General features: G+C 40.1%; 2 protein-coding genes across 3 annotated transcripts in view; one reads left to right on the top strand and one right to left on the bottom strand.

Moving 5' to 3' along the window:
- Positions 1-555, top strand: part of afap1l2 (actin filament associated protein 1-like 2) — a 46,849-nt gene extending 46,294 nt beyond the window's left edge. For both annotated transcript variants that reach the window (XM_022196033.2, XM_022196034.2), the window contains one exon: positions 49-555. In XM_022196033.2, coding sequence (XP_022051725.2) covers positions 49-75 — 27 coding nt within the window. In that variant the 3' untranslated portion in view covers positions 76-555. The remainder of the gene's footprint in view (positions 1-48) is intronic.
- vwa2 (von Willebrand factor A domain containing 2) lies at positions 556-21,259 on the bottom strand. Its single transcript, XM_022196029.2, has 14 exons — positions 21,078-21,259; positions 17,628-17,689; positions 12,969-13,043; positions 12,075-12,208; positions 11,873-11,982; positions 8,570-8,767; positions 8,328-8,461; positions 8,045-8,174; positions 6,483-6,538; positions 5,531-5,638; positions 4,871-5,452; positions 2,456-3,007; positions 2,130-2,252; positions 556-1,612 (listed from the first exon to the last, which is right to left on the bottom strand). Exons 1-14 carry the CDS (start codon positions 21,221-21,223, stop codon positions 1,482-1,484), a joined length of 2,541 nt encoding a protein of 846 aa, XP_022051721.2. The 5' UTR covers positions 21,224-21,259; the 3' UTR covers positions 556-1,481.
- Positions 21,260-21,614: the final 355 nt, after the last annotated feature.

Raw genomic sequence — 21,614 nt, 5'->3', positions numbered from 1 at the left:
TAAATGTTCGTGAAACAAAGGATGATGTGTTCATTTCTGTGTTTACAGGAATGGGAGAAGAAATCCACCACCTAGAAGGAAGCTTCTTTTGACTTCTAAAATTCATACATGTCTGTTGGTCTAATTTCCCTTCTACCACAACACATCCACAGACCAGACATTTAAACCGACATCCTCCCTTCCCTTCATCGCCTCTTTGCCAAGACTATGAAATGCCAAACAGAAAGAGGCACGAACCGTCTTCTTAAATACCACTGGATAATCCTGCATTCTACATTTGCAGTGGGAGGAATTTGATGTCGTAGCGTTTATGGCCAGTGTAACAAATGCACAAATGGCACGTTCCAACATTACAGTCAAACAATTGAAACCCACTGAAGACAGAAAGACTCCCCTCTGCTAAATTGGCCATTCTGTACACTTTAGACTGTAGCTTGGTTCATATATGCTGGTAGCCAAGATGTAAATATATTTACACCATTATTCAGCCTCGTGGCTTGTATTGCTAGCTAAAAATGCACTTTTTATTCAAATAAAAATATACTGACAAAAATACTGGCTTGGGTTTTTCCTTGAAACCATCTTGCCTTTAACTTTACATATTCCAATTTGTTTCCTGAAAACACACAGAAGGTTCAGTGTATCAGGTTTTAAGTTGGTAATGTACACAGGAGACAGTATTAAACATTTACAGGGTGATTAGAGTCACCTCTCACTAATGAAAATAAAACATTTATGAAGGAGGTTCATCTGATAAAAGGGTGCTTGTCTGGCAAATGTATTGTGTGTGGTAAAAAAAAATTCCTTTGGGTATTAAATGAGAGGTCTATTTATGTGTAGCATTTTAAAGCTTGTCAGCTATTGTGCAAGAGTCATAATTCAATTTTAAATGTGCACACAAATATATTAATTCTGAAATTTGTCTCAATTAGTTTTTTCTCTTCCCCAAAAGAGATATTAGTCAAATACAAAATAAGTGATAAATAATAAATATGTGGTATAGCGCAAATAGAAATGATTATGACATACATCTATTTATGAAATTCTTTTGTTCATTACTCAAAACAAACACATTTTTAACATCTAATAAAAATGTAAAAATAAAAGTGCAGCTGTAATATTAAGTAAAGCATGAAAACAGCACATAAAGCAATTTTTGGACCAAATATAAAGTTTTTTTTAAGACTGTAAAAGGACAGAAAATTGTGATTATACATTTAAAAAAATAATACAATCATGACACAGATATACATTATAATGTCATATAAAAGTTTACATCCTTGAATAGCGACAACAGTGTTGAGACAGCGATGTCTGACAAATGTAACGAGAACACAGCAGGAGGGAGACACACAACGCACTTAAATACAGAAACAGTAACTTTAGGTTTCCCTTTACTCCATTGTGTACCCGCAATCATCCTTGGTTCTTAAGTGTTCATCTGTGATTCGTTTGTGTGTATACTTTGTGTTTCTGGTGTGTCAGGCGGCATGTCTCCGACGGTGTAGTTTATAGTGATGCAGAAGCTCCTGGTGGCTCTTCCTCTGTCTGCTCTTCTTCCTCAGACCAGCAGGTCTTGGAAGATCCCCTCTGGATGAAGACCTGCTGCTTCCTACAAACAAAATACAGAACAAGAACAGAACTTCTGAAGATACAAAAAAATGGAACTTTTGCTTTTTCCCCACCAATCCCATGTATAATTTATCTACTATTATCTTTCTTAGACTCTGCTGAGTCCAAAACAGCAAGTAATAGCAGTGACAAAAAGGGTGATGAGACAAGTGCAATAAATCTATAGAAAGTGAAACTGAAGTGTGTCTGAATATCCACCCTTTTTTATGAAATTTTAACATGGACATGCTTTATGTCAGAACAACACAAATCCCTACATACCTTCAACATTATCATCAAAAAATTGCATCTAAGCCTAACTATATGAAAGCTAAAATTAACTTTTCATAAATGAATTACGGAGAAAGTACATTAACAAAGTATACGGTGCTACAGTGCTTTAAACAAGTCTTCAGTGACCTGGTGGCTTTAAAGAGGTTAAAAGGGCAATAGAAGGAGGATAGAATTTAAGAAAAAGAAAAAAATATGGAAACAAGACTTTCATGAACTCCACTGACTTGTTTCACAGTGTGGTCCTTCATATCCTCGGCACTGGCAACGGAAGCTCCCTCCTGACCGGATGCAGACCCCATCATTCATACATGGGTTGGGCTTGCACAGATTTACCGGCTTCTTTACCTCTGGTAGAAAGAAAATGGCCACAAAACAGACCGATTTGTCAGCTGCAAAGAAGTCTTAGTGAAGCAAAATGCTGAAAAACGGAGATGAAATCACAAGCAATATGTTGCAGATCACATTTTCTGAATGATTCATATTCACAAAAAAGGAGAGGACAAGCTGTTCTGGAAAGGTTTAGTGATAGGGTGTTTCCTTGCATGTTTACCTGAACACAGCATCTGTACCAATACATCCTCAAAGTACTTGAGATCCTCGTAAGATGGCACTGAGATCATTTGCTCTTCTGATCCAGCAATCTGCATCAGCCTCTCTCTCTGTACATCTCCGACACCAACCACAAAAACCGGAACTCCATTGTCTCTTATCTTCTGAGCTGGTACAACGGCATCGTCCCCTCCCGAACCATCCGATACCACCACCACAGCCTTGTTGACTCCAGGCCTTGCACCTTTGGCTACAGTCAAGACATTTGACTGGATGTGGAGCAAAGCTGCCCCCGTCGAAGCCACTCCACCCATGTAGTTGGCGTCCGCTACAGCCTTGAGGATGGCAGAACCGCTCTCGTGGGTGTCCAGGTTGAAGACAGTGGTGGCTCTGCGACCGTAGGTCACGAGGCCCACCTGAGCCACATCGCGGTTGATGTCGAACTGGACCGAGATGCTGCGCACAAAGTCTTGCAGGGTGGGGAAGTTATCACGGCCGACACCACCTGAAGCATCCAGCGCAAACACCAGGTCTACAGCTTGACCCAGACAACCTGAAAAATAAAGAAGACAAGTATAGCGGCACGGCGTCACTGTAACTATGACAAGTGAATGCTACGTCAGCTGCCTGCTGATGATCACATGATTGCAATCCTACTCCTTGTCGGAAATCATACAACGACTGAGCAGCCTTGGTGGAGTACTGCGCTCTCCGAGTGCTTCTCTTGTTTGGTCCTGTCACATTTTCATTCACAGTGGGCTCATTTATCAAAGCAATATAAAGTCCTGCACCTCTATGGAGCCAGCACAGCCATGACTAGTAATGAAAGGAACTCAAAAATGTCTTTTGTGCAGCAAAACAAGTTACAATGATTAAATAAGAAGAAAAAAAATGAAAGTTGATGCTTTTTCCCATTTTTATATTACAAACATTGAAAAAAACCTGGACTCATGCATGATATCTTTCCAAGTGCCCACATATGTTATCAATACTGGAAAAACAGTGATTCTACATACTATACTAATATAAATTAGTTCCCATTCTTGTCTCCTGTTGGCTTTGTGTAAACACAGCCTGAAGTTCAGCCGAAAAGTCAATGAATTTTTGTGCCATGACTGTGGGTCACTAATGGATTGATAATCAATCTCACATTATATTTCATGCATTTCTTGGCTGTGTATGCATTTCGCCCAAAAGTAATGACTGGAGTTCATGGCTGCAGTAAGTACACTCAACAAAAATATAAACGCAACACTTTTGTTTTTGCTCCCATTTTTATGAAATGAACTCAAAGATCTAAAACTTTTTCCACATACACAATATCACCATTTCTCTCAAATATTGTTCACAAATCTGTCTAAATCTGTGATAATGTGCACTTCTCCTTTGCTGAGATAATCCATCCCACCTTACAGGTGTGCCATATCAAGATGCTGATTAGACACCATGATTAGTGCACAGGTGTGCCTTAGATCTTAGATCTTGGAGGTGAACGTGCTGGATGTGGAGGTCTTGGGCTGGTGTGGTTACACGTGGTTTGCAGTTGTGAGGCTGGTTGGATGTACTGCCAAAATCTCTGAAACGCCTTTGGAGACAGCTTATCGTAGAGAAATGAACATTCAATACACGAGCAACAGCTCTGGTTGACATTCCTGCTGTCAGCATGTCAATTGCACGCTCCCTCAAATCTTGCCACATCTGTGGCATTGTGCTGTGTGATAAAACTGCACCTTTCAGAGTGGGCTTTTATTGTGGGCAGTCTAAGGCACACCTGTGCACTAATCATGGTGTCTAATCAGCATCTGGATATGGCACACCTGTGAGGTGGGATGGATTATCTCAGCAAAGGAGAAGTGCTCACTATCACAGATTTAGACAGATTTGTGAACAATATTTGAGAGAAATGGTGATATTGTGTCTGTGGAAAAAGTTTGAGATCTTTGAGTTCATCTTATAAAAATGGGAGCAAACAAAAGTGTTGCGTTTATATTTTGTTGAGTGTTTACGTGGTATACAATAAGTGCATATTTGCAATCAGGGAAAATAAACGACCTGGGCAGAATATTTCACATACACACTAACAAATTGAAAGTAGCAAGTGCATTTTTTTGCCTCCAGCAACACTATAGAGCATTTTTTGATGAGCAGGTTTTCCTTTTACACAAACACCAAGCAGTACACTCCTGCCAAAAGTTTCTCACTCACCTACAGGTGGCGCCAATCCACCAAAATACTCAAGAATGTGCCGGCAAAAGCAGCGAGGAAGAAGACTGATTGCAAATACAGTTGGAAACCTGGGAAGCTTTCAAACAGCTTTTAAGATATATGTTTGGTAGACACAATGCAATTTGGTGAGTAACACTGAGCGCAAGCATGACTTTGTTGGCAAAAAGTAGTTAAGTTAGTCAGTAGGTACCTTGTGTATCCACACTGCAGATCTTGGCCTTGAGCTCAGGGATCTTGCCAGTGAGCCTATCAGGTGATGTGTAGGTGAGAGTCCTCTGGGGGTTTCCTGTGATGTTATTCAGCTGTCCCTTTAACCTGTCCAGTCCCACCCCTACCAGGAAGATTTCTCTGTCGCGAGCGTATTTTGAAGCCTCGACCACATCGTCAACAGCAGGAGTGGCGGTGAGCAGCACCACCACACGAGGAAGGTCATCTGTGACGTCAGCAAAGACCGGAGCACTCACAAAGCCGTTACGTGTGACGTAGCGAAGTGCCTGACCTGTCAGAGTCTCGCCACCAACTGGCTGAAGTGCCTCCACAGCCTTCAGTAGACCCCTCATGTCCCCTTTGAATTTACCAACCGGGGCTTCGACTCGAGCCTCTCGACCAAACACCGCAAGCCCGACTCTACTGGGGCTGTCAGACCCAATGACAGTCTGTAGGAAGCGCTTTAAGAAGGACTTGAGGCGGAGGAAGCCTTCCAAGGTGAGTGTAGCAGAGCCTTCTAGCAGAAAGAGCAGGTCTACAGAGCAGTCCAGGGATAACGCAGGAGCTGAAGAGGGTTGAAGGGTTTAGTTTGTTTGCTTATAGTATAAAATTAGACATCACCTTTACATGCAAGTGTACTGACCACAATGTGGGTCTCCTCCATAGCCAGGTGGACACACACAGTGGTATCCATCTGGACCTTCTGACACACAAGTTCCACCATTCAGGCATGGCTGAGAGTCACAGGGATCTACAATGAAGAGAGGCAAGGAAATGAGCTCCACAAACACCATAGAGTAGAGGATGTTTGCTGCAAAAAACAGTGACTCTACATACTTTAGATCAGGGATGTCAAACTCATTTCACAAAGGGCCGGCGTGGCTGCAGGTTTTTGTTCCAACTAAGCAGCATCACACCAGACCTGACTCATTTAATCAACCGATCTCAGTCTCCAGACAGGTGATTGGTCAGACTGTGTGCTCTAGGCTACAGCATTTAGTTCCAACATATCTACAGCACACAGTCTGACCAATCACCTGTCTGGAGACTGAGATCGGTTGATTAAATGAGTCAGGTCTGGTGTGATGCTGCTTAGTTGGAACAAAAACCTGCAGCCACGCCGGCCCTTTGTGGAATGAGTTTGACATCCCTGCTTTAGATAGTTTATTTATTTTCCATACATGTCTCCCATCTGCCCTATTTAACACAGCCTGCAGTCCAACCAAAAAGCCCCTGAATTTTTGTGTTTTTACAGAATTTAATTCCTGCAAATGATTTATTTTGGGGGTAATTTTTAAAATAAATATATGGAAGAATAAAGTGATTTTGAGGAAATATCACAATTTTAAGCTTAGATTCGGTTAAATTTTCAGACGAAACAACACATCACAGATTCTTTCTGTTGTTAAAGTTTCTGACAATGATAAATGATGTTTTTTTTTTAAAGATGACATGCCTTTTAAGAGAAGAAGGTTACAAAGTAAATATATTTTACATTATACTTCATGCATTTTTTTACCTAGCTATGCAATTCTCCCAATACAAAAGAGTGGAAATTTATGGTTCCACTAGTATATAATAACAGCATTTGTTACCTGGACAGATAGTCCTATGGCAAACTGTCTGGTGTCTTCTGTAAACCTTGTTGTACCTGCAAAACAAACAATTTAAAATAGTTTCGTTAGTTTATGAAACGCCTGCTTACAGAGAGAACAAATACTGGTGACACACACAGGTACCAAAATGATATTGTCCTCTCAGATAAATTAAATTTTACTTACTATTTTACTCCATTTGGCCTGTTATGTGAGGTAATTACAGTCACTGGACCTTACCAATCAATTAATAAACTACTTAATATCGTAGGATGAAAGGTAGTTTAGATCTCACTTGGGTCACAGTTTAACTGCTAGTTTTAAGTAATCTACAAACAACAATCCCATTATTGCGTTTTTCTGCTCTAATAAAAAAAAAAAAAGCAAATGTTGCTGTCAGCGTGATAGTTCTCTAAACTACCTCGGACCATTTTACTGTGGTAAAAACGCATTGTACTGTGAAATTAGCTTTGTCACAGGCCATTTTAATTTGTGCAGGGATGGTCTGACTGAATTACACTAGCTTGTTTTCATTAACACCCTCACACTGACACAGCACATTAACACATGGGAGTTGCCCCGTTCCGCCACTGTCTTGTGGCTCATTAAGCAATGAAGGAAAACTATTACAGAGTCAGTTCCAATGCACAGTCCATCGTGTGTGATAATACAGAAAATAATATTAAGACATACGTCGGAATCAGAGTTGGGTAGTTGTGGATTACATGTAATCAGGATTAAGTAAAAAGATTGGAAAAATAAGTAACCATAATCGGTAGTGATTACATTTGGGAAAAAAAATAAGCAATTAGATCATAGATACTTTGCCAAACACTACTTGATGACATGTTGCTTATGTCTTCAAAATATGGCAATTTTATGATTGTGAAACTTTCTTCAATCCACTGTGTGTCGGGGAGCAAAAAGGAACAGTGTTGCAGCAGCAGTCATTCCAATAACCTTCCATTCATGGCAATTTCACCTTCAGTTTGACTTTAAAAATGGGCAACATAAGACAACATAAATGTCTGTATCTAGTGTGTTTGGGCAAGCAGAAAGTGATTTTGCTGCCAAGTCCTTGTACACTGAAAATGGAAGATGAATGAGTCAGTGATTCTCTCAGAAGAGCAAAGTCCTTTATGTGGACTTTGACAAAACAGCAGCAACAAAAATGTTGTAGAATTCCCACAGAAAAAAGGTCATTTATGTAACTCAAAATCTGTGGGTGCATTCTTTTTTTTGTGTGAAAGATGCAATACTTTCAATGTTTGACTTTGAAGTAATCAAAAAGTATTCAATTAATATTTTGTAATCAAATTGGATTACGTTACTAATTATTTGTATTCAGTAGCTGATTATATTTTTTGTTTTTGTAATATTGTATACTAACTAAAACAGCAGAAGTTGTCAGGATTCTCGTCAAAATCATCATACCGATTCATAGGAGGAATGCATCTAAGAGCAGAAGTGTTTCCTCTTATCAAAGTGCAGAAATGCAATAAGTGTTTTCTAAAAAAAAAAAAATCAGTTGTATTCATATCAAAGCATTCATGTAAACTTGCCTGTAGAAGGGACATAGGGATGTGTATGGGGAATACCCTTTGGAGCCTTTCCAACACATGAAATTCCCCTGCAGCTCTTTTACAGTCTCCAATGTTTTCCTCTCGCAGGGGAACGACTCCACCTGACAACCTGGAGAACAGGACCAGAGGGTTAGGATTGGTGTTAGAAAGGGAAGAATCCAATAGAGTATGAGAGAGCAGCACTAAACAAGGCGAGAGCAGTGACTGAGATCTAAAATGATAAGATTCTCATTTCCTTATCTGTAGCGGTAATAATTCCAACCTGCTGGTGTTGCACTGCACACAGAGAAGGTGCTCAGTGTGGTGTACAGGCCATTCACCGCATCATAGAAATGCTCAGCAAAGAACACGTGGCTCTCCACCGGCTCACTGGCGAGAGCATGGAGCTCTTCCCACCTGGAAAACAAACAGAGAATTTTTTAAAAGAAAAAAAAGGTTTGCACACAACTGGTAGTTTAATGCATTATTACTTGCAATGATTATTTTCCAACTATTTAAACATACTTAGGGTAGCGCAAGCCCACAGAGAACAGGACCACGCCCATCTCTTTGAGCTGTGCAGCTGCCTGTGCCACGTTTCCCTGAGACCTCCCATCCGACAGCAGGATGGCGACGCGGGCCACATCGGAGGAGTTACGACCACCTGGAAAACCCTTCCTCAGGATGTATTTAAGAGCCAAACCTGTCTGGGTGCCGCCTCCTCTGTGAGCAGAGAGTTTAGAAAGGGAAGATTGTTAGAATTCGGAACAACTGGAGAATATTTACAGTGCTACAGAACTCAGTCTGCTGCGTATTACTACGAAAATACACTAAGTGCACTTCTGGTGGGAGATCTCATTTAGTTCTTGGACTGAAAATGTAAATAGGCTAAGTTTCTTGACTCCAGGCCTTAAATTTAAATTCTTGAATCTTTTTTTTTCTTTTTTAAAAGACAAATGTCAGTCAGAGCACTAGCCACTTTCAGTCATGGTTTACAATGGTTAGAAGACAGACCTGCTGAAACAAAAGCATGATGTGCTCAGGTGCTGTCCTATCACATTTCCAATTTTAGACATTTTTCACCAAGAAAACAACGCTACAGTATGTCTGCTCGGAGAACTGAAACTACAAGACAATATAGTGAAACGTATGGAGGCCCCGAGGCAATATTGAGCCATCTGAGCTGGCTTGTTCAGATTTCTGTTGGCACATACCGTATGAAGAGTGCACAACAAATTCATAAGACCACCTGTCATGAAAATGTGAAAAGACATATTTTAGAAATCTGTCAAAATCTTGTTTGAAATTAAAAGTTGTATTGTTATTAATTATGCAAATAAATTGGAACAACTAAACAGTCATTGTTCACACACACTAACTAAAAATCTTAATATTTTGTATGACCTCCTTTGGCCTCGATAACTGCTTGTATTTTTGCTGCCATTGTTTTTTTTTTTTTTTGTACTTCGACGGTCTCTTTTGCCATTGAGTTCCAAATAGTTTCTAGCTGTTCCAAGAGACTTGAAACTTTTGTGCGCTTTTTTAATTCAATAAATCCCAGATCTGTTCCATAGGATTCGAGTCTGGACTTTGACTTGGCCAGTCCATCAGTTTCAGTACTCCAGACTCCTTTTTCTTGATCAAGTAGTTTGAATGTAAATGTTAAAACGGAGCAGGACTATATACATTTACACTGATGATTTGAGGCAAAGTGAGTGGACATTTATTTATTTAATCAGAAATCACGCAATTATCATGGGACACACAGAACCGATGCATTACATAAGTTTAATAGATCAGCAGCCTCTCTACACCAGCCGGGAAGTCAGAATGTTACTACCAAGGCAGTGAACAACAACACACAGGCACACACCGATTTGGTCAAATTACCTTCCTCTTCCTCAGCTTATGCGTTCATCCAATATCCAGTGACCACCTGTGGTGTGCCTCTAATCTGAAATTAATTAGTTTTCCTTCCAAGGAGCATTTGGTGTTACCTAGCCACTGCATTTGTGCATGCATGGGTGTTTTGCTGTCAGCAGAGACTTTAACTAAATCCACAGCAATAAGCAGAGATTTGTTACAAGCATACCAAAAGCAGATGAGAACATAAGACACTGCTATTCTTCTGGCTATGCTGAACCTAGTTTGCACTCATCTTTTTTGTTGTTCCCAGATTCCTTGAATTTGTTCCTTTTAAAAGAATTCTTGGAAAACCTTTCTGCCGCAGATCACCCTGGAAATGCACTGATAATGAGCAATTCTATCAGAGCATTTGTTTTTTAAGAAAAGCCTCTTCAAATGTAGAACACACACACATCTTAAAAAGCACAACAAATTGTTCACACATTCACATCAATATCCTCCCACATATGCATCTACGTGTCTCCTTATGCACCGACTAAACACAAGCAGATACAAGGGAGCTCAAATGTGGCCTCTGCCAGCTGAGAGACATTTCCACACTATTCATTTCATCTTGGTTTCCACAGGAACTCTTTTAAAGTCCATCTTTAGTCACTGATTAAACCTCTAAAAACTCATTTCTCTGGATCAGTTACAGTTCCCTACACCTCATCAGCTCCTATCCTTACACTCTCCACCCACCACTCCTCAGCCTGTTGCAGCTCAAGCAAACCAGCTCACCTATGATTCTGCTCAACCACCGTAAAACGCCTGTATTGTTGTTCTGTTGCTGGGCTACACAGTGCAGGTTGTAATTTTGCAATAATTTGCCATATATGTTTGACCATAAAGCCGATTCTAAGCATGAGGGATAGAAGAACAGGTTCTAAGAATGATGACACAGAAAGTCCCATCCTGCACGTTGACACGATTCATTCCTTTGGTTTGTTCTGTATTAAACTCTGGAAGTGTGAGACCATCATCTGTTTCATGGTGGAAATAGTTAGCCATGGTGTTACCTGCCTATTTCACTCATGACTTGTCTTATAGCATATATAAAATGCCACAAAAATGTGTTAGGTTTTACAAATTGCAAAGACAAGTTGCATCACTGCACCAGGTGACCTTGGAAATGCACTGATCGTGAACAACTTTTCTTTTCTAACTAGACTTGCTGCCTTGCTGTTGCAGTTCTGTCCAGCCTTCATCTTTTGGATGAATAATGCCACCACTTAACTGTTATTAGACATTTGGCTTTTTTTTTTTTCATAATGAACATATGAATTCTTCAGTTATGGTCAAAAACATGTTTGTAAAATCACAGTGACCTTTGACCACCAACAATCAGTTCATCCTTAACTTCAAGTGGATATAATCATGTTCCCTCTAGGCAAGCCTGATGTATCACCTTTACAAGAATGGGACGGACACGAGGTCAGAGTGGCCTCAACCTTTGACCATGAAAAATGTAATTAGCTCATCCTTTAGTCCCAGTAAATATTCGTGAAAGATATAATGAACTTCCCGCAAGGCGTTCCTGATGTATCGCATCCATGAGAATGAGTTGGACAACCTGTTGCTTGGACAGAGGCCTAAACATGCTCCATGTCTACTTTGCAAATATACACATTGAGCAAACAGAACTTACTCAGAGGAACCAAGAAACAACCAATCTCAATTTAGTTAGTTTGTTAAAGCACCTAGTTTGACTTGTACTACAACTGTGCTTGATTTGCCTTCTGTAGATTCAGGATTATAATTCTTTCACGTTGTTTCAGCAGTAAAAAAAAAAAAAACAAAAAACAAACTGACGCCTAAATACGACTGCCATTCTGCCACCCACCCCAGATTACACTGTAATAGTCTTGTGTAACCCAAAACATTAGCTACTTGGCTGAGAGTGAGATGAAAGGAGACGCACACCTGTACGAAATTTTCTTCATGTGCTTCTTCAGCTCTTGCTTGGTGGAGTACGAATCCAGGGAAAACTCCAGCCGGGGGGTGGAGCCAAACTGAATCAAACCGACTCGCACCTGCACAAGGGTGAAATTACAAGAATACTGACAGACATGATATGAAGAGGGAAGGAGCGAGAAAGAGAAAGAAGAGCTGAAAGAAAACAAACCTTGTCTGGTCCGATGTCTAGAGCTTGGCAGAGTTTGATTGCATAGTGTTTGGACCTCTCAAAGCTCCCCTTCCCCACGCTGTAGGACCCATCCATGAGGAAGAGGATGTCCATGGCTGCTGAGCACTGCATCACTTCCCATGGAAACACGCACAGAATAAAAAAAACAAACACACTGGATGCACAATAAGATGTAGGTCTAAATTCATTTAATTTCTTCTCTGCATTCCTGCATTATATCAGCAGTAGGGGATTATCCCAGTTGGTTATCAAAAGGAAATTAATACCTTAACATAATAGCCTAGCATGCCAAGGTTCAATTTTCTTTTCTCAGAAACCATTGGCAAGCAAAAACTTTCTGTCTCTCTCAAAATGTGTCTGAACTTGCCAGGGGCATAGACAATCTGTGGTGTTGCTATGTTGTTAGAATGTGCAGTTGATCATGAAGAAGGCCATTAGACACACGGAGAACGTGCCGTCTGTCATTCATGTTGTCTGATTATGCCAAAGTCACCTCAGCACACTGTCCTCTGAGAAACACACACCAGGCTGATAAGATGATAAGACCACCCACTACCTCAAAGGAGCCTTGTCATACGACCTCACAACGTATCATAGATTTGCTATATCATTCAAGCTTCACTTGCACAGTTATCATGTGGCCGTCAGCTGTCTAATGTCTAGTTACAGACATGCAGGTTTATGGTATGATGATCATAATCTGATATGTCGCCACTGTTTGCTGCCAGCTTCTCCCTCAACCTCCTCGCAACATTTATGTGCTTTGGCATTTGGATTTATTTTTTTTCTGACTGAACTGTGTGGCAACAGTATACTAAACCAGTGTATAATTCGCTAATCATTTTCTAAGGACGGAATTGGGAAGGTGCTTACTTTCTCCTGCTGAGTTGATCTTGACAATGTTCTCATGGCTGGTTTGGATCTCCTGCACTGAGGCACCCTGCTGAACTAGGAGCGACAAACAACATCAGTCAACGTAACACAAACCTCAGACATTTGAATACACACTTCTGCCAAGCTTGCAGATTACCAACTCAATCAATCCTCCCTTTTCAAAGAGGAGATTCTATGATAACTGTATTTCAATGTAAAAACACACAGGCCCTTTGCCCTTGTTGGGCTTCTACAGTATATAGTCATGGTGAACCTGTGTCCTCTTTAGATATGACATGTTTATTCTAAGCTACTGAAAACACAGAGACTGTAGATAAAAGACGTATGTAGCCACAGCGACATCACCCATTGGTTTTGGAACTACAGTTCTCAAGGCTTGAGTTTAGAATCACAAAGTAGCCACAACCTAAAGCATACCCTGCTTTATCATTTATTTTAACTCTAAATGGGATCATAGTTTACAAAATGAACATCATGTCGTATTGAAGGACACTTCAAACCAGGTATTGAGACCATAAACTGACTAGGGAAATGTTTGCTGAAGAAACAAATTGAGTTAGAAGTAGGGTGCTTTTTTTTTTTTTTTAACAACTTCTATACAATTGGACTTATTTCTGTAACCAAAGCAGTTGCCCCCTGCTGGTCATTAGAAAAAAGGTTCAAGTTTTCTGTAATGGGTTTACTTTTCAGACCCTATTGAAACTCTAAATCCTACACATTGGTCATTCAATGATCAAACCCCACAAGTGTCACAGAGTTGTTGATTCTTCAAAAGAAACATTATCTGTTTCATAAAAAAGTGGTTTTATAAATCTGTCTAGGCAACCTGTCTTCCAACATACCATGTTTAAGCAGTGGTTTCCAACCTGGGTGTCACAAGATACAGGAAATGAGGGTTTGCAAGATGATTAACACTGGGAACTCCAAAAAGATTCATTCTTCAGATGTTTTATCTCTGCTTATTTTTTGCTTAATCTAACTCTGACAACAGCAAAAAGCAAGAAAAGAAACCTCTCCTTTACTTACACCCAACAGATCAAATTAATCAGTGAAGGGGTCCCAAGCATTAAACATGTTATCTGTCCCCCCCAATAAGCCTCTATAAATTCAATAAGTGGAGTGAGTGTTACACAAATTCCTGAACTTTGACTACAAAGTCACACATGCTTTATAGTACATATAGCACATATTTATTCAAAAACTGTCAGAGCAAAAGTAAAAAAGACAATAAACTGGATGTTTTCCCCGAAGCCAACACAGACTCCCATTTGACCCCTTCTGCAGTAGATAATTGTGTATTCAAAGCTAATGTGAGTGGACAAGTAAAGAAACCCATTCTTTTGCTCCATTCATTGAAAGGACGTTGCTCTATTTAGGCACACGTACAGCTCAGAGAGGCGGGAGGGACATTTGATGTCCTGTGAACATGCCTTGTTGTCCCTGGTAACCTAAACAGGTCACACAGGCATTTGTCCAACACAGAGACGAAGCACTTGAGCGATTTTATAAACATCCACCCTCTGAATAGCACAGTGCGTCTTTTCAGTCAGAGCACAGAAAGAAACTGTCAGTTTGTTCTCATCAGCTTCAGCTGTCCGCCCCATCTTGATATAGCGTCTGCTAAAATAGGTGGCAAAAAGTCAAAAGAACGGAAAAAAAAACAACAACAGAGAACATGAAAAAAGGCTACATGTGCAAAAGGTCAGCTGAAATAAAGGCATGTCTGCATCAGGCAATACGGTGTGAACATCGACTTCATCCTCCTCTACTGGTTTTTCTATCACTGGCATTGTTCAGGAGGAGAAAAACATGGCACAGACTGACAATCTTAAGTGTAATGAAATCTTTTTTTTAATCAGTGATAATGTCAGAAATTACTAAAGATGAATTCTGAGAAACTATTAATGACAGCTACTTGACAGATATGATTTTACTCCTTCGAAATCCAAGTAGTTTCTGGGTGGTTTTGCGTCTGTCACATTTTCACTCACTGTCAGTTAATTTGTTACTGCTATGTAAAATCTTACACCTCTCAACCATGACTACAGGTAGAAAGAATGCAAAAGTGTCTTTTGTCTATTGCCATAAATCATAAAAAAGAATAAACAAAGTGTTTTTGATTAAATATTATGATGTAATGCTTAGATTTGATTTACTCTGTCAATGAAACTGGAACGAAACATTTGATTAGTAAAAGTGTCGTTATAAGTTTAAAACCTGATGGCTCTGATAAATGGAGTACTTTGGGTGTTTTTTCAAAAACAACATTCCTTTCAAACCTGTCAGTGTTCAGAGGGTTAAATAGTAATCTTTTGGAGAGTAGTAGAGTACAAATCTCAATGAAAAACACTAATTGAAATTAGGTGAGACTTTATGGAAGAAAAAACTTAAAAGGGCTTTCAATGACAGTACTTTTTATTAGCCATAATGACTTTAGGTTTCTCATTTTAGTCTAAAAATGTATGAAAATGGTGGGAAAAAAAGAGCCCAAGGTAATTTATTTTTGCTTAATCATCAAATTAACATATTAAATAAGAAATGTTGAAAAGTAACAAATTCACACACTTTGGAAACAGGAAATGGAGCATTGAATTTTTTCTTCATAAGTGTCTTCAATAATAAAACATTCAGCCAAATGACTGTTCAGCAAAATGTTTCATCCCTGATCTGTTCTAGTTTTCAACGTTACCATAAAACATTAGGAAAAAACCCTGTAGTTTTACTGTATAAAGTGACAAGTAACCGCTTGTGTCTCAACTTCAGTTGATGGATGAAATAAATGGTGTTCTGCTCAGCTGTAGTCAAGAGTGTCACAACAGCAACAGATTCTTTATCTTCCTTTAAAAAAAAAAAAAAAAAAAAAAGATCAGCGCTGAGTCACTTGTCTGTTTTATTACATCCTAAAACTTCTATCCACTTTTGAGTTAGAAGTGACAGCTCCAGACAGAAGACACAACTCATTGCTATGTGGATGTAGCAAAGCTGTAGTACGGTAACAATCTTCTATTCCAGAGACATCTAAGATTGCAACTAATGATCAGCTTAATTGTCAATTATTCCGTTGATTATGTTCTTGATTCAGTAATTAAAATAGATGATCTGTCTACAAATTGTTCAAAATGATGTAATATCCCAATTAGTGTTCCCAAAGCCCAAGATAAAGCCTTCAAACTTCTTGTTTTGTGCAAAGCCGAAAAATATTGAGTTTAGTTTCATAAGAGCAAAGAAACTAGAAAGTATTCGTAATTAAGATGCTGTAATTAGATCATTTAAACTGATATTTAGGTAGTCAAACCAATTTACTCTTTAATAATAATCAAAAATAGTAAAAACAGAAATGTATTGCTGCATTAACATGATTTGTATCAAAAGACAGTTTGACAGAAAACTACAGCTACTGACTTCACATCCTTCTTTAAATATCTATGACATTTCAGTCTTTCCAGAAAGTGTTCAATCATTGTTCCATAAGAGGAAAGGAGGTACACCAGGTCAGGAAAAAATGGGGGAAAAAAAACTGACAGAACACTAATCATTAAAGAAAAGTACCACCTGCAAACCAGAGGCCCACGCTCCGAACTCCTCACAATCGTGACACTTTCATCTGCCCCCTGATTCCAACATCATTCCAGCCCCTCAGCCCTCCAGTGAAAGTTTAAGGTCTTGGCAAGCAGCTTTGTCATGGTCAGTGGGGCCCCAACGTTCTGAACAAAAAGTCTGTCTGTTCAGCCGAGTGCCTCGAGCAAAAATGACTGTATCTTTAATGTCTGTGAAAGAAGTAAAAGCAGGAAAATCAGAAGCAAGATAATAGGCAGAAATCCTCAGCGTGAGGAGCTGATGTCCAAGTGGCAATAATCCATGCCACAGTCTGAGAGATATAAGTAATATTCCCTTGAATTCAGCGATAAAAACTCAGCTTCTTCCTCTCTGTGAAATTCAATTTGACAGACTGGATTACATGGATATCCAGCACCGCAGCATGTTATCTGTGTTGTCAGCACAGGACGTGAGGAGGGGCCGACTTGACGAGGTGAAACAGTCTGGTTTGCTCAAGTTCAAAGTCTTAAAATGGTCAGTAATAAATACTTAAGATGGTGCTAAAGCTGTCATTTTTGAAAACAACTCAGAGATTATATTGCCCCACGACTCCCGCCTCTTCCCTCGGGCGAATACCGATACTCTCGGGTCCAAGAGAACAAGCGACGATAAGCTATAAAAGCGAAGCAAAATTTGCCATGACTGGAAACAAGCACAGGAGGCAGGAAATCACTTTGAAGGGGAGATAATGGGAATTCTTCAGGAGTGAAGACTTGACAGCTTGAAGCAATAAAATAGCTTGTAAAGATTTTGGTTTTCCAGAATGCTTTGCATAAACTCCCACCCCAAATGTGCTCACAAATGCCAACACGATTAACAGCTAGATCTCTCAACATATGCCTCATACTAAACGTATCTAAAATTTACTCAAACACTAAACCTAGTATCCTGCTGTATTCTAAGATTTTTAATTCAGGTGTTTGTGATACTGTGGGTGGAGGAAAACATTCCAAAGTAGTACTTGAAGCAGTTCTTGCTCTAATGGCTCTGAATACCACAGAAGCACAGAAGGCAAAACAGTAATAAAATCAATCAACCGACCTTGAAGGAGCAGCAGAGTTAAGAGGAGGGAGAGACGGATATCAGGGTGCATGTCGGGACACCTGGAACGAAAAACAAAGGCAAAAGCTTAGTGAGTACACAAATCAAAAAGCACCAAAATGCATCTCAGAAGCGGGAAAGATAATTGCTTCAAAGAAAAATGTGAAACTGGACTGTAAACAGGACTGATTTCCTACCTGACCCCTTGAAATGGAGCTAGATGTGCTCAATAAGAGTGAGTTTGCATTCACATGTTGTATCACCTGAAGGACTTTTATCCGTGAAAACATTCAGTTCTTCCCAACGGGAGGAAAAACATCGTGCCATGTTCAATCATAAGTACAAAATGTCAAGCAGGAACAATTGTTCAATAGCCAGGGGGTGTAAAGAACTTGTTTTGTTTCCATTTTGTAAGCTTTTTTGTGCTATTTCAACAGGAAACCTTGAAATTCACAACACAGGCTCAGCAAAAGGACAGGGGAAGAAGTTGGTTTTGTTCTCCTATTGGACACTAACTATAAGGCACATTTACTTTATGATCAGGTAAGTGAGGTGGTAAAGTAGTCACCCTGACCATGTTTTCACAGCTAAGTGGCAGTGAGCCCTGACCTTTCAAAGAGAACTGCATAAAGGGACACCTGATGAGTGTCGGCCTCCTCAAAGAAACACCGGGGTGTTGGTGTTTGACTGACTGCTTTTTAATATAAAAAAAAATACACTTTGTGCGTACATCTGCAAGTCTGACAACAAGTCTGCACTTCTGAATGATTAGGCTATGGTTATTATTACAATTTCAGGTGAGAAATATGAGAGTTGTATGAGGATTACCATGATTTTTCTTTAACCACACTGCAGTATGCATAAAGGAACCACCATCTACTACTGGTGCATGGCAAAACACAATTCTTTACACAAAGATGTCTACACAGAGCACTTGACTGATTTGACACCAGCATGTGCACCTATCAGTGTTTTGTCTGGGTCAAAGAGACTACAATAAGCTCTCCAGAAACTCCTACAGCATAATGTAAACTGCTTTTGATGTGTGTAGTGAGGAACTCTAACAGGAATGTGTATAGAAGTGTGTATGTGTATTATGTCCTCTGTGTTTATCGTGAGATCGACAGCTTGTTGAGCTGGGAAATAGGTTGTCAAGGTATGAGTTACACATTAATGTCTTTCAAACCCACTGTGCTTAAGATTACAAGCCATGGAGACTTTTAAGAAGAAGCAAGCCTACTGGAGATGGACCCTCCTTATAATAATAATACATATTATAGTCTAATGCAATAATATTTAATTCATAATGTTTAGATTTTATTGACAGTCAAACAGGAACTAGGTCAACTTGGTAACATTAAAAGCCATATTTAGAGATTATAGTGTTCTAGGATTTGGTTAGTGCATTGACAAGTGCTGTAAATACGACATCCCTAAGGTCAAAATTCAGTAATTTAGGTATATGGCCACCATAAAGGACCACCGCAGTGTTATCAAACATATACCTGAAAGTACTAATGCTGTCTTGGATTGCATTTGATTACACAGGTGTATATAACGAGCTTAACTACACACTGACCTCATCGTAAACATTCCATCAGCCTGACAATCCCACCTGTCATCTGTCAGCTCTGCATGGTTGTTGACGGACTGCAGATAAAGTCTGATTAAGTCTGGCTGCTGATAAGTTTACCCATAATATCCTGCCTGTTTCTCAAAGTGCGTGTGTTGCTGTAGGTAAAGAGGACGGATGTGCCAGAGGAACCTTGTGCATAGGCAAAGCTGTGTGTTTCCCTGAGACAGAGATAGAATTGTGTGCAGGACGGAGCCTCTGTTTAAGAGGAGTCTGTGTGTCTGTGATACAGATCTGCAGAGCTGACATGCAGCGGCTGTCTGAGCAGCCCTGGACTGATAAACATCACCAAAGGCTACTGATGCTCTTATTTGTGCATTCGCCGGTACGTCCTGCCGACAAGAGATTTCATTACTGCCAGGGGGGGTGCAGCTCAGAGCACGCATGCTTGTAGAGGAAAGCAGCCAGGCATGTCGACGTATAAAACACACAGACGCACGCATGTGCAGTGCACACACCTGTCTCAGAATTGGCTGCCTCTTCACAAGCATTCTTTTGGATCCCTCCACCAGTCTGTCTTTCTACTTTCTGTCTGCCAGTGAACACCTTTTCTGCTCTGTCTCCACTGAAATTGCCATTTCAGGTAAATTGAAATAGCTGTACTGATCAACCTGTGTATGCTTGGGGAAGGAAAATCTTCAATAATCCGATATGCTCCTGTTTTAATGTCTCTCCCACTTCTGAGTTGAATCAGGTGCTTAACCTTGAAGATATTAATTCTCATTTTCACATATCAAATTAAAAATATACCTACACACCGGGACATTCCCAAAAAATACACCCTCTTCAGTTAATAAAAGGAAGGCCTAAGCCACGGATGCGCCGTCTGTTTTGAATCAGTTCTTGGATTGGAAAGTGTCTCCACTCTGCAGTCTATAATTAGAAAGGAGTGCTACTTTTTGGACGAACTTCATACAAAACCCAGAGCTCTCCTAACCTGTACTTGGAGTGGCTGTGTCACTTTGACAAACATCCTGACAGTTTAAAATATTTCAGGTTGACTCACTTGAAACAGCTACCTTTATAACAAGAGGATGAATGTGGAAACTTTTTTCCTGCCTAGCGTGGCAACGGTCTGGTTAAAAACCACAACTAACTATAATTCAAAAGGATCTGGCATGCACTGAAGCATCGGAATGTGACAAGAGCAAACTGGAAACCACACACACAGAGGATGTATGATCTCAGTCTTTACTTTTCACAGATGAATACAGCAAGAATTAAATTAGAAACCCAATCTTAAGTATTACACCAACTTTAGGTGGGGGATCATCTTTAGTTTATCAGTCTGGATCAACTTGAATATAGATGTAATACCCCACTTTAAGATGGTGAAAGAAAACAAATATCCAAAGGCAGCGATTCTCCTGAAACGGGTCTTAAATGCGTTTGTTTTCCTTGTAGCTTACCTTGTAGTTTGCTGTCAACATCTGGCCGCTCTTAGGTGAGTCAAGGGTCAAAGCAGGTTTAAAATGTGGCCAAAGGTTGTGACCCTAACATGCAACAGGAGCTTTAGTTTACTTAAGAAGCCAAACAAATTGGTGTGGCAGCTTGCTTAAGAACAAAATGAGTTGTGGGGGAAAAGTATTTTACTGCTGTTCTGGTTGGTATAGATTTGTAAATATGACACTGGCTTACTTTAAAATGTTTAACAGTGGATACTTACGCGAAATCTACGCCAACTTGTTAAAACTTTACTTCAACACAGAAAAATACCACAAACCTCGGCCGCAGCGCTACAGCGACCCGCCATCACCAGGTGACCAAAACAAGCGCACTCCAGCTTTGGCATCACAAGCGACAAAATTTGCTCTTACCATGCGCTGATAGTCATCCACGAATTCCAGGTGCGTCTTTCCACAAAGCTCCGTCTCCCTGCACCGCTTTGCCTCCGCACAGGTCGGATGTAAAGAGGCTGCTGGCTGCGGGCAGAGGGAGAGCAGCGACCCCACCTACTCGCCATGCCCACCTCTGATGTACCTGCGCCGGTGGGCTCCAATTTGACCTCATCTCATCTCACACAGGTCAAGCGCGAAGACGGGGAGTGTCCGAGAGCCATAATCGTCTCTCATTGGTTAATCCTTCATCTCCATCAAGAGCTAATGCACATCACTAAGGCATGGGGAACTGCAGGTGTGCCAAAAAGCGATCCTCTGCCAAAAACTGATGCTCGTTCATTTTCCAAACATCTTTAGATGCTTTCATTTGGGTCTTAACATGGAATTACACAGAGCTGCAGCTATTACTGGATCCGTTGTCAGCTGATAAATGAACTGACAATGACAACTATTCTGATAATCCATTAATTGGCTCGCCTAGTTTTATGTGAGTATTTTCTGGTTTCTTTACTCCCC

This window comes from Acanthochromis polyacanthus, chromosome 19 (genome assembly GCF_021347895.1).
Source record: "Acanthochromis polyacanthus isolate Apoly-LR-REF ecotype Palm Island chromosome 19, KAUST_Apoly_ChrSc, whole genome shotgun sequence".
In the NCBI taxonomy this organism is placed as follows: domain Eukaryota; kingdom Metazoa; phylum Chordata; class Actinopteri; family Pomacentridae; genus Acanthochromis; species Acanthochromis polyacanthus.
The sequence above is the reverse complement of the archived record's forward strand: the minus strand, read 5'-3'. Positions and strand labels throughout refer to the sequence as shown.

What these genes read in the sequence shown, in the direction of transcription:
- vwa2 (XM_022196029.2), bottom strand. Translation starts at nt 21,223, where the DNA reads ATGGCGAGTAGGTGGGGTCGCTGCTCTCCCTCTGCCCGCAGCCAGCAG. An exon ending in TGGATGACTATCAGCGCATG is followed by an intron (nt 17,690 to 21,077) that starts GTAAGAGCAAAT and finishes TTTTCGTTCCAG; the next exon opens with GTGTCCCGACATGCACCCTG. An exon ending in TCCCTATGTCCCTTCTACAG is followed by an intron (nt 6,539 to 8,044) that starts GCAAGTTTACAT and finishes TTTGTTTTGCAG; the next exon opens with GTACAACAAGGTTTACAGAA.